Raw genomic sequence first — 13,350 nt, 5'->3', positions numbered from 1 at the left:
ATAGTCAATTCCAAGAGCCAAGGACCACTCGGTGAAAGCTCCAGAAAGACTTGAAGGCAGCCAATTCAATTAAATAGTTCTGGAAGTAACTAAAGATCAGGATTCACAAGAGGGACCCCTGGAATCTGTTTAGAATTTCTTGAATTTCCCCTGGGGATCAATAAAGTATCTATCTATCTATCTAGAACAATGGGCCAAAATCAGACCTGATACTGCGACCAATACGTTTTGTCATACAGGAAATGTCTTGAAGCTGTCTTTACAAACAGGCTTTTCCACAAAGTATTGAAGAAATTTCAGTAGGCACGTTCAATACTTTTTTCCTGTGTCATTCCACTTTAATACACAAAACTCTTATGTTTGGATTTTTTATATGTGTGTTAATATAATGTGTGGTGAAAATTTCGAATAGACTCACTGGAAGTTTAGGCTAATTACTGAAAAAAAAAAAAAAGCGTTCAATACTTATTTCCACCATATATTTATTTTACCTGAATATTTTAACTTCCAAATTAAATGTCAAAATGAATGTCAGACGAAATTTAAAGTCTGACTGGATTTTGTATACAAAACATAGTGAAAACTGTGTAAGGTCACCCTCACTCTCCCTTGCTAAAGAGCTAAATGGTTTAGTCCCCCTGCACGATTCATAAGGTAGTCTATCTTTTGTTTATTTAGTTGAGCATCGCTAGTAGTGGACCGCTAATTGTTTTGCTGCTGGTGCAATGTCCAAGAAAGCCAAGTCAGGTTACTAGAAAACAAAGGCCAAAACAGTTAAAAGAGAGACATCAAAATGAGGGGAAACAACTGCTAATAAACTTCTTTCCAAAGAAATGGTGTTTGCTTAAATATCTCAGCAATCATTAGTGCTAAAACGAACTGAGACAACCGATTGGAATAGCGAAAATACACTTTCATAGGTCAGGCTAATCTGATGCATTTCGTGATCCAGTCTCCATCACTTTCAGAAAGACTGCATGGCGCCAGCTTGATTCATGTCCTGTTGTAGGCTACATGCTGATCATTATCACTAGGCTAGTGGTTTAGGGCGGATTTTTTTCTCTCCCTTTCCGTTTTCGTCTTTTTTTTTACTCAAGTAACGTATGGGATTTTTGATGTAGCGAAGTACAATACTTCACTCAAAATGTAATCAAGTAAAATTTTATAGTTTATACCGGTAGTTATATTTTTATAGTAATACCGATTTTATAAACTACTTAAAAAATACAAAATACACAGAAAAACGACTCAATACAGTAACGTGAGTAAATGTATTTCGTTACTTTCCTCCTCTGCCGATTGGACACATTTCGGTGCACATTTGGAAAATTTAATAAGTGATGCTGACCTGCCAGTTGGTGAAACTACAATTTAATGATCCTCGTGGGTTTGTGTCCAGGAAAACGAATGAAGTTGCGCATGAACTGCTTTAGCGCAAGGCAAACTTTACGCATAACCGATAGCTTGCCGATATGTTCTGCGTCTCCAATACTAACATTACAAAAACTCGCAGTCGGAGAGCGCTCATTGATGCACATAATTTGGAGAGAGGCAAAAAGTGTAGCCTATTGAAAAACTATTTTATCCCAAATGCCATCGGCATTCTTAACCAAACTAGTGACAACACCTGGCTGAGCTGTTATGTAGCCTAGTCTTAAACTTATTTATTCATTTTCTATACGTTTTCCCTTTTTTGTAGCCTACTGCACTGTAATTATATCTTCAGTGTGTCTAAGATGTTTTAGATTTTATTCTATTCTAATCCATGCGTAGCCTAATGTAGGGATGGAGTCGAGAATGCTTTTAAGTAGCCAAATTTAGGATTCAGCGGAAAAATTATAGCGCTCTTGTAAAACTCGTTTGGAAAAGAAAGGATGGGCCATCATGTGATGTTGTGGTCTTATCGCCCTCTCACGGCTAATTCCACGGATAAATATTAAATGATTTTGTGCTTCTTTGTCAATCGGACCTTCTTTAAAATTAAACGTCATTGCGTGACAAGTGTAAAAATAGCAGCCTGGATGAACATGCTCTGAAATAATCGAACATAATTGAACATAACCTGAACCTACCTCCTACCAGGTTAAGTTCAGAGCCTATTCAGGCTCAGAGCCAGAGTTCATTTTTGAGCTTTCTGGAACTGAAATCCCAGGTTTGTTTACTCTGGGTTTACATACCCAGTTAACTTCAGAGCCTATGTTACCATAGTTACTTACATAGCCTGATCATATTTGAGCGTTCTGGAACTGAAATCGTGGTTTAGGCTACCGCTAACACTGGGTTAACATACCCAGTTAAGCCAGTAAACCTGCTTTCTGGAATACCCCCCAGCTGTAGGGACAATTCCCCTGGAGCAATTCGGGGTTAATGCCGTGTTCATGGATTCCCTCAGTAACATGTTTGCGTTTTTGTGTTGTCTTTACAGAGAACGCATAAATAAGTTATTATCTTTAGCCAGTACAGTTGGAGTGGAACAGGAATGGTGGGATGTAACTTTGAATAAGGCCTCTCCTTTCTTTGTTCCTCTCCCATCATTTCTCCAAGATGCTGTGTTGGGTTGACCGAGCAGAGACCCACCCGAGAGCTGGTCCCAGCAGTCTGCAGAGCCTGGAGGAAACTTTAAGAGACTGGGGCTTGTCTCAGCTTGATGACATCATTTCCTCCCTTGAGAAATGGGCAAAGACAGCCCTGCAAGCTATTATGGACCACCAGTCAGAGTTAGAGGTCACAAAAAAGGGGGGACTTCATGCAAGGACAGATTTGATTGGTAAATTTTAAGATAAAAATCAGATTCAGTTCATATATATGATTTTTAATCCACTTTTTAGTCTTTAGCATATATATATCTATATATATATATATATATATATTAGGGCTGTGTGAATCTTTCATGTAAAAGATGATCCAATTTGCATCTAGATACATGGGCACGATTCGATACAAGAAAAGATGCATCAAAGGTCAAAATCCCTGTGCACAGTCCTTCTTGCTCCAGGTGCTGATGGTGTGCAGTATAAGTATGGAAAAGTCAAAAGAGTAGTATACATCGCACACTGGAGGCTATATTTTGCTGACTTTATTTGGTGTGAACAACGCGTTTCGCAAGTTCCTTCATCAGGTTCACGTTCACAGTCAATCTGACACCCGCAGGTGAAATAGGTGGTAACATCATCACATGACCACACCAGACCCAGTGAAAGTACTCCACACTCTAACACACCAGAAATTGCAATCAATATCGTCAATTCAATATCCTGCATATTTTAGCTTGCATATAGGCCTACATATACACAATCTATGTCATTTAAGCATATTTGTATCAAGAAAAAAACATATTGCATGTTCAAAAATACAATAGATTTTCGGGTGGAAAATTGTGTTTTATTTTCATAATCTTTGTTCAGTGAATACATATAACCATCAGTTTGTTTTTGTTAGTTAACAGAAATTTCATGATTATGACGCTCAGGCCTATTAATAACTCTGATCTGAATGTAAAGCAGTCCTGTGTAAAGCATTTTGGCAGAGGTGTAGGGTGTAAATAGCACACATTACTATATACACCAGGGAGGGAGTAGCGAGCTAGCTCTCTGTTTTGTTTGAACATCAACAGAAGTGACGTATCCCCGCTATCACTGATACAACCTTTAAAGCTGTTTGAAGCTGTTTTCCCTTGGTCGAACATTGGTTGAGTAGCCCTGTCAGGCGAATACAGAAATGAATGGCTTGTGCAGGCACTTATGGAACCAATAGAGTATCTCGTAAATTACCCCACTAATAATGCCCTGAATGGTACGAAACTTCTACAGTAGTACAAATATGTTCTGTACTCATAAAACGAGGCATTGGAAAGTTTGTAAGTACACCAGGAGTTTATTTAAATAACACTTGCTATTTACCGCTGCGTCGACGTTACTTCCATGATTTGGGAAAAGCCTGTAAAGGTCCTGGCAGGAAGTGATTACATAATGGTGTTTTGTTATATCTAGTTTTTTTTTTTTTTTTAAGAAGTGTTTACAACTTAGTGTTAACTAATAATTGTTGTAAACTGGTACTACGAACAAAATATTAAATCTACATCCTTATGCATCAGAGGAATAAAAATCATCTTAATGCCTTAATTAAAAAAAAAAAATTAAAAAATCCAACCTTTCAGGACACCAATTTTCTTTGTGAATGAATAATGTTTTTTAAATAAATAAATGTTCTTCCTTAAAACACAGGAGGCATACACACTATGTTAAATTCCCATAGAGGCAGGCAGATTTTTTTATTTTTAAAGGCAAGTTATTTCATGGATCCAGGATACTATGCATCCTGATAAAGTTCCCTTGGCCTTTGGAATTAAAATAGCCCCACATTCAATTTCAATTTATTTGTAAGGGACAGTGTGCAATTAAAACATGAATGTAAACTTCTGATGCATTGCACCAGAGTTAGCCTTGGGCTAATTTACATCTGTAGTCCCACAGGAAGCACAAATACAATATACAAGCACAAATACAAATAGAACATTTTAAAAGCAAAACATCGCTCAATAAGTAAAAAAAACATGTAGCAAATATCAATAAGTTACATTTGTTCCACAGGTACACATACAGTATATGCACCACATGATCAGGAGTGTAGCGGCATGCGCCGCACACAACTCAACAGCCCCCATTCACGCACACACACACACACACACACCCTGTCAATCCCATTGGAGAGAAGAGTGAAGCTAAAAGTATGAGGAGTGATTAACTAATATGGTGTGTGCACTGTTGAGAGATTTTAAAGTATTTTTTACCTGGGATGGTATTCCATTGGGATGGTATGGCACTGAGAGAGAAAGCGCCTGTCCAAAGGCTGAAGAACGAAAGGGTACAGTGCAATTGTGTATGGAAGCTATTCTAGTTGACCTTACAGTCAGCGGCATGGTAGGAGACAGGTAGGGGCCAAGCCTTTTAAAATTGTGTAAGCTATGCACAGATTTAAAAATACTCTAAAATGTTTAAAGGTGAGTAGATTGTGTTTGAGTAGTATTTCACAATGATGATACCTTAATGGCTTTTTGTCAAATACTTTCAGAGCCTGTTTGTACAAAGATTCTAATGGCCTAATTGTTGTTGAACTGGCCTGCCCCCAACTATCTTTGAGAAATATCTTTGCAGCCTCATTGGACAGAAAGGATCTAATCTGTCTAAAATATGCCATGTTGTATTTAATAGTTTTTTGAAGTTGAGGTTTGAGTCTAATACAACACCAAGATATTTGAATTCAGTGACAGTCTCAATTTGTTCACCCTTAATGCAGATGTTTACTTCTGGTGTGTGCAGCTTAGTTTTAGAAAAAAACATGGCTTTTGTTTTGCTTACATTTAAAGTAAGGCAAGATTGGTCTAGCCACTCAACCACTCCATCCATGGCACTGGTTAGTTTCTCAGCTGCTAGCTGGGCTGATTTAGCATGTTTTTTAGAACAGTGTCGTCGGCGTATAGTTGTACCTCTGTTCCATGACTAAAGACTAAAAAGTAGTGGGCCCAACACAGATCCTTGAGGTACACCCATTGTGCACTTCAAATTGCTAGAGCACACATCATTTTCACACACTGTACCCTGTTGGATAGGTATGACGATCCAGGCAAGTGTTTTAAACGAAAGATTGAAGTTGGTGAGTTTAGATATAAGTACGTTGTGATTAACGGTGTCAAAGGCTTTACGCAAGTCTAAGAATACAGCTCCAACAACTCCACCTTTGTCCAGATGTAATCTGATATGCTCTGTTAGGTGAAGGATGGCTGTTTCTTTAGAGTAGTGTTTTCTACAGCCAATCTGGGCGGGGTTTAAGCCAGGGTTGGAGCTGTTAATGTGGTCAGTTAGCCGTTTTATGGCCACTTTCTCTGCAATCTTAGAGGTTACTGGCAGTATACTTATGGGTCTGTAGTTACTGACTACATGACAGTCTCCAGATTTGAAGATGGGAGTCACAATTGCATGTTTCCAGTTCTTAGGAAATGAACTATGTGCAATGGAGAGGTTTACTAAGTGAGTAATAGGGGAAATTAAAGTAGCTGAATTTTTTTAATGAACACTGTGTTCTGATGGAAAGCATCTCTGCTATTTGAGTTCCTTAGATCACTTTCTTCACTGGCTATGTCTAAGTCAAAGCCCTGTAGCATTCAAATTGCTGTTCTGTTCCATATGTGGCCTTTAGGAGTTAGAACCCAGTTGTAATATACCACAAGATGGTCTGACTACGCCACTCCCATTTATTGGACTGGGATGAGAGACCCAACTAGTACAGTAGACTAAAGATGTACCCCACGCTAGTACTATTCAAGTGAATGAAACAATTGGAGGCTGATGTAGCAAAAACAATGTAGACATAATTTATTTATGGTCTGCAGAGTTATTAAAATAGGTGCTTCGTACAGGAACAACATTAATGGTAGCAACACATCATGGACACATACCTGAGTTCTCGTAGACAAGCCTTCGTAGGAGATATTTACACTAAATATTGGGCCGGACCACAGTACTCAATGTTGACAGGAAATCCACCTTTAGTTCATCATGAGCACAAGGCTCCAAAAGGATTCAGCACACCAAAGACAGCAACAAAGGCTACACTGCATTAACCATAAAGTGCTTTGTTAGGACACACAAATTCTAATCACACCACACAGTGGTCACCTTAATACCTTGAGCACTGAGCTCCGCCCACTAGCTACGAGACCCCAAGCAATGGCCACTTAAATATGAGAACAAGTAAAGTGCGTGAGTGCTACTATGATGATCAGCTAACGCTATCCAAATTGCACATGCCCACTAGCACTTTCCCCTGTCCCCCCCCGTAATATTGCACACTGCCCAAACACAACAATTTATCTCAATGGTAAAAGATTAATGACCGGAAGAGCTCGACATTAACCCTATAAGTTCATAGGCATGGTATCAATGAATGGTAAAAACATACATAAGTTTCATACATGAGAAAACAGTGGCTGGATGTCCAAACAAAGTAAACAAGACGAGAGACGGGGTTCATTCACAAAAGGCTTCTAATAACCTCGTGTGAACAGACACACACAGACGCCGGAGCACACAGACGCCGGAGCGCACAGAAGCCAGTGCACACGTATGACGGGGCGCACGGGACCTGGTATAACAACGGGTTTGGCTAGGCCATCCGCCCAAGCACACGGCAGCAATTACAGTATACAAACACCCTGTAACACCAGCACAGTCTGGCCGCAAGAGTGAGAGAGTTCCCAGCGGATATCGAGATTCGTTCTAGTTACACGCCCATTCGGCGTTAAACCAAGAGACACTTCCGTGATTCAATTACTGGTAACTGCACACAAACCCTTCAACATACGGAACGCCAGCACACTGGCCACCAACACTCATCTGTAATCTACAAGAACGAACAGACTTATAAGTGCCATAACCCATGATGAGGCAGCTAATGCTGGCCTAGTACAACAGCGTGCCAAACAATTCAAACTTACCGCAGTTCCACTCCGCTCCGTTTCCCTGGCTAAGCAGCTGACTGAAAACACAAGAACCCGCCCCTATGGACACCTCAGCCTTTAAGCCCTTGCTACTCGCTCCTGGGTCCTAAAGTCCCACTGGCTACACATAAATCTGAAATTGTTTCCTAGCTCCTGAACAGATTCAATAAAAAAAAAAGAGTTAAATGTGGAGGCAATTGTAGCACTATCGTCTATTGTTTTGCCCTGAACGGTGAGCTGGATATCATGTGAGTGATGTTGAGCTCTCCCTGTCAAGCTGTTAATACTTTTCCAAATGTCTTTGCTATTACCTTTAGCCTCGTTCATAAGTTGGAGAAAAAAACGTGACTTAGCCAATCTAAGCTCCTTAATCACTTTGTTCCTTAAACCTTTGTAAGCCAAAATGTCAGTGTCTCTTTTAGTCTTAATGGCCCTTTTTAAAGTTGTGTCCCTATTTTTCATCAGTTGCCATAGGTTTTCACTGAACCAAGGCAGGTTGGTCTTGTTTCTATTTTTTCTCTGGATTTTCACAGTTAACTTATCTCTGACAGCATTGATCTTTGATGTAAACATCTGACAGCTAAGCTCCAGATCTTCAGAGGATATTACGTCACTCCAGTCAATATTGTTTATCTCATTGTCAAATATATTTTGTTTACTTTTAGGTATACAGAGAGCGTTTGTGTGGCGTTGGTGTAGTGTTTAGAAATATTTTTTTGGTTAATTTCCTTGCCACCAGAGTTAAATTGTGATCAGACAAACCAGTGATCAGATTATAACTTTTTGTTATCCTTTCACATTTATTAGAGAAAATTAGGTCAAGTTGTGTACTTGAGCATTTAGTGATCCTGGTTGGGCCTTTTATCAGCTGTTCTAAATGGTATTTGTCTGTTATGACCTTTAGCTTTTTCCTTTTAGTCTTATCTTCCCAATTAAGATTGAAATCCCCCATTAGAATTATTTCTTTATTGTGATTACATTCTTTCAAGACGCCAGTAAGTTTTTCATAAAAAGTGCCATTGGCAGTCGGGGGTCTGTAAAGTCCTGTAATGGTAAAAGACATTTGCTAAGACAAGACACGTTTCAATGCTATGTATTCCAGTGTAATTGCTGCCTTAAAAAACATGCGTTCGCATTTGATACCGTCCTTCACATATATTAGCACCCCACCCCCTTTCCCCACAGTCCTGTCTCGTCTGAAGCATTGGTACCCAGACATTGTGAAAACACTGATGGGAGTACACTTTTAGCCAAGTTTCTGATAGGCACAAGAAGTCCAGGTTTGAGTTCCCCAATAAATGAGTCAACTGTTCAGTCTTTGAGACAATGCTCCTAATGTTTAAGTGATCACCGAAGAGTCCCCTCGGTTTTAGCTTCGGGTCCCAAATGACCTTTGCATGGCTGACTGTTTGAAATGTGTTGAATAAGCCCTATTTTTTAAGAATGGGATTAGTGCATCTCACAACATCAGGCTGAGGTTCCCCTGTCATCGCCGTCGTTGTGCTAGTCGGTTGCCGGTTGAGAGGGGTATGTTTGACATAATTAGCAGTACGGTTGGGCCTGTTCTCTTGTGAGGGTGGAGCAGTCAATGTTTGGAACTCACCGCTTCCAGGTGTACGTGGACAGGGGCGTTCTCCATACTGCACCGCGGGCAAATCCTCAGCAACAGCAGCGGTGGTTGTAGTATCCAGAGCAGAGATCGCACATTGTGCGTTATTAGAGAAAAGCGCCGCATCGAGGACAATGCTCCCTAGACAGGACGAAGCAGCCAGGGCACTCCATTCGCTACCGCTGTCCCCCTGCCGCGATGAGGGTACACCGTGGGCACTTCCATATGCCGACGGATGCATCGTCAGAGCAGGGTGAAAATCCAAGGCACCCGGAGAGGGCAGCAGGTCGCCAGCAGAGGCCAGATGAGGCCCTGGATTTCATAACATACCCTTCACCATACAGTACCTAGAGATTGGCCTAGTTTTATTTCAGGTAGCCTAATATCTGGTTTGATTTGCATTGAGAGATGATCACACATGAACACACAAATTTACATACACGGCGGTCATATTTTGTTATTTTTAAGTTATATTTCATATAGTCATGTTCTTATTTCTTTTTAGGAGTTGATTTTTCCCTGGGGAAGATGGATGGTGAGCTGCTGCCTTTCCTCCTGGGGATAAAAAATGTTTCAAGGGGAATGTTCAGCACTCCAAATGGCCTTCTTCATCCTCAGCTGTCATCCTCAGCCATTGAGCCCCTGCTACAGACCATATGTCATCACTCACACTGCTCCATCCTGGCTGGAAAGACTCTGCTGTTTATCGGAGCAGGGGCATCAAAAAAACTTAGAGTCTTTGTCACAGCCAAGCAATATGGCATTAAGGTAGATGAAATGAATATGATACTGTTTAAAGAGAGTGAGACCTTTACAATGTCAAACCTAATTGTAAGTTAATGTATAATATGTGCAAAACAATGAGTTTAAACTTTACTGACGCTTTCTCTTACCAGAGTATTCTTGTCTGCTACAAAGAGCGACACCCTGCATACGACTATGTCTCAGAATATTTGGTCTACGACTACATGGATCACACACAAGATGAAGTCCACACTGAAAACATTGTGTCCCTGCTGGAAAAGAAGGGTTTGCAACCAGATGGCTGTTTAACATTCATCTGCAAAAACACAATTCTCTGTGCTTTGGTGAGGGCCAAACTGGGCCTGCCTGGAGATACAGTGGAGGCCATCTCCATTGCCAAGAGGAAGAGCCACACCCAGAGGCATCTGGCTGCCGTAGATCAGTGCTGGTGTCACCTCCCTGCTCCTAGGCAGTATACCGTCCGTTCTGAAAACTTTGAGGACCTGACTGATCTCACCAGAACTGCCGAATCTTTTGGATTTCCTGCTGTGGTGAAGCAAGAGTATGGAGCTGGTTCTGTTTCTGTGAAACTGGTGAAAAATGCTCAACAGTGTGAGGAGTATGTCCAAGAAATGACGGCTCTAAAAACCTTGGATCCTAACGGTGGCTTTGCATCCAATCCTATGATTATGGAGTTTCTAGAAGGTGTTAAGTATGTGGTAGACCTGGCAATCTTTGAAGGAAGGCTGCTATTGGCCTTTGTGTCCTGGTGTGGTCCTTCTGTCTTGCCGTACTTCATCAGCTCCTCCCACCTTATGCCCTCTGGTATCAGCCAGGAGAAGGAGGCCCAGATTGTGGCTGCTGCCTATCAGAGCTGCCTCCACTGTGGTCTGGAGAATGGAGTCTACAATGTTGACCTCAAACTCACTGACCATGGGCCCAAACTCATAGAAATCAATCCACGCGCTGGGGGGAACTTTCTTCCCACTTGGATAAAGGAAGTATATGGTGTTGATATCTTCACAGTTGCTTTCCTGATCGCCTGCAACATACAGCCTCAGGTGTGGACACCTCAACCAAGAGGATACTCTGTTGGCATATCTTGTCCGATAAAACAGCACTTTCGTGCCAAGGAGAAGACACCGGAATTTGATGTCATTCTGAATAGTTTGAATAACAAAGGTCTTGTGAAATCTAGCATGATAACTGATGTGATGGATTACACTGCACCTGTCGCCACCCTTAACCTGTCAAGTTTCAGTAAGAAGAGAGAAGACGCCATCAACAACATCCTACTGGCTTCCCAAATGCTATGCATAGACTCTGAAGATTATCCTGTAAGGTACTTCTTGGAACCTTTCATGTAGTTTTTCATAGTTTCATATGGCATTTGTAACCTGGAATACCAGACCCAATCTGAAAGATTAAGGGTCTGGCTATGAGTAATGAAAATGGCTCAACTCGAGGGGCGGGGGCCAGCATGAATTTGAAAATATCACTGCACGCAATTGTATAACACTACGACCAATGTTTCCGGACATCGATGTCACAGCGCTGTCGTCATCTGTTTAGCTCTCCTCTAGCCCGCCTATATCATCTGCCGATGTGATTGGTGCAGCATGGTTTCATGGGCATAGGTAATGAACATCAATACTCATCGCCAGTGTCACTTGCTGAGCAAATTCAAATTTAGCTCTTGCAAGAACTCTTTTTTTCCAGGTTAGGACATTTGAGGTTAACTAAGACCAGCTGCAGAACGAGCTGCAGCTCACTGATGAAGAATGCCAAGCACCATGTAATTCAAATGACACATGCTACTACTCAAAATTCTATATATGAAACGGATCAGAATTCTTGGTGTTTTTAGACTTGTAGAAGATGAAGTATACTGATGAAGTATATGGAAATTGTGTATAGCAAGTCAAACACTGGGTTTCCACTGCCAAACTAGATGTTAAATATGTATTTGAAGCTGATCTTGTCAAGGGGGTCAAGTGGGTGTGGGTATTGAAGGTTTCACATGTAAGAGTGTATATTATTTAGGTAGATGATGGTTAATTATCTCAGAAATGTCTGAAATATTAGGTATCTATTATGTTTTAATGTTTAATGTTTGGAACATGAATATATTTGGGCCTGTTATAAAATAATAAAAATGACTCTATTTTAACCCCTTCTTAGATCCCATTACTAAGGCGGGGATCACACTGGTCAGCTCAGACCATAATAAGTTCTATCTCGTACACAAACTGTTTGCCTTAACTCGGCTTGTTAAATGCTAGCGTTACGCCACTGTTCCGTTGCCGAACCATAGAGAATAGGAAACTTGCCGCTGGCTAATGTGATTAAGTTTACAGTTGGGCTGGGTATAAGAAAGATTGTATCCCCCTACTCTGAGGTACACTGCCCTACTAAGGCAAAAGACCTTAACTCACCAGAGTGTGAAACTGAGAAAAATGACTTTAAAGTTATCTTAATGTCCTGACAATTGAGTAAAAGGTATAATATTGTAATTTTCACATTTTGTAGTGTTTACCTGTATTAATCTATCTACAAAAAAATTTTGAACTCAAATTTGACCTTTGACCCTTTTTGGAAGTTACTGTATTCTGCCTTAGTATTGCCCACAAAATGACAATCGGTCATACTAAGGCAAAATACCTTAACTTCTATTTTATAGCACAATGATGATAACAATGATAACTTTCACTTAAAATGTAAGCAATATTAACCCTATTGGACTCACTATGATAAAATGGCTTCACATTTATCAACATCATATGTAAATGATGTATTTTATACTCATAGTAGCCTACCACACTGACAGTCACTTCTGACAGATGTCAGAATTAAGAATGAGTGTTTTGATGTTTTAATATATATATATATATATATATAAAGCATATTTTTCTGTTTGGATATGAGGCACTAATTTAGACTCATTGGCTTGTTTATTTTGATAACCAGCCTAGAACAGCAAAAATATTTCAGAATCATCCCATTGTAGCATCTTAATGTCTGCTGAAAAGTTTCAGTGAAAACATAGGAATTCATATTTCTTGGGATTTTACTTGCAGTATTTGCATTATTATAATGAAATCAGGAAAACATGTTGATGATGTGTGTAGGTCTTTTCAAAATTATGATTAAACACTGTAGCCTAGGCCTATACATTTTCCTGGATAGAATGGAAACTTAACCAAATGCAGATGATAAAACAAAGTTCTCCCACACAAATTAGGTAGATTAGGATGTGATCGGTTGCCTTTATTTGGTCATTTTATATTACTGCAATTTAAAGCTGCCTGCTTTGCGACTAGCTTTAATTTCCCAACTAACCTGCAGCTACACTAAACTTTAGGATTGCATTGATAGAATTGACAGCCTGTAACAACTTGGGAGTTGGTATGGATTTTAACCAGGGTTCAACTAAAGGTAGGCTTTAAATTACTACATTTCTGCTGCTGATGTGTGTGTGGAAGGTGTGTCGTTGCGGCTCCAA

The 13,350-nt window shown here is 40.2% G+C and overlaps 1 protein-coding gene across 1 annotated transcript in view; it reads left to right on the top strand.

The window, feature by feature from the left end:
- LOC121705203 (carnosine synthase 1-like) overlaps positions 1-12,417 on the top strand; it is a 43,382-nt gene extending 30,965 nt beyond the window's left edge. Inside the window, exons 6-8 of the mRNA XM_042086052.1 lie at positions 2,545-2,767; positions 9,610-9,872; positions 10,001-12,417. Coding sequence (XP_041941986.1) covers positions 2,545-2,767; positions 9,610-9,872; positions 10,001-11,215 — 1,701 coding nt within the window. The 3' untranslated portion in view covers positions 11,216-12,417. The remainder of the gene's footprint in view (positions 1-2,544; positions 2,768-9,609; positions 9,873-10,000) is intronic.
- The last annotated feature ends 933 nt before the right edge of the window (positions 12,418-13,350 follow it).

The sequence above is a fragment of the Alosa sapidissima genome, chromosome 3 (assembly GCF_018492685.1).
Source record: "Alosa sapidissima isolate fAloSap1 chromosome 3, fAloSap1.pri, whole genome shotgun sequence".
NCBI classification, from domain to species: domain Eukaryota; kingdom Metazoa; phylum Chordata; class Actinopteri; order Clupeiformes; family Clupeidae; genus Alosa; species Alosa sapidissima.
Note: the sequence above shows the minus strand (reverse complement) of the source record. Positions and strands in the feature narration are given on the sequence as shown.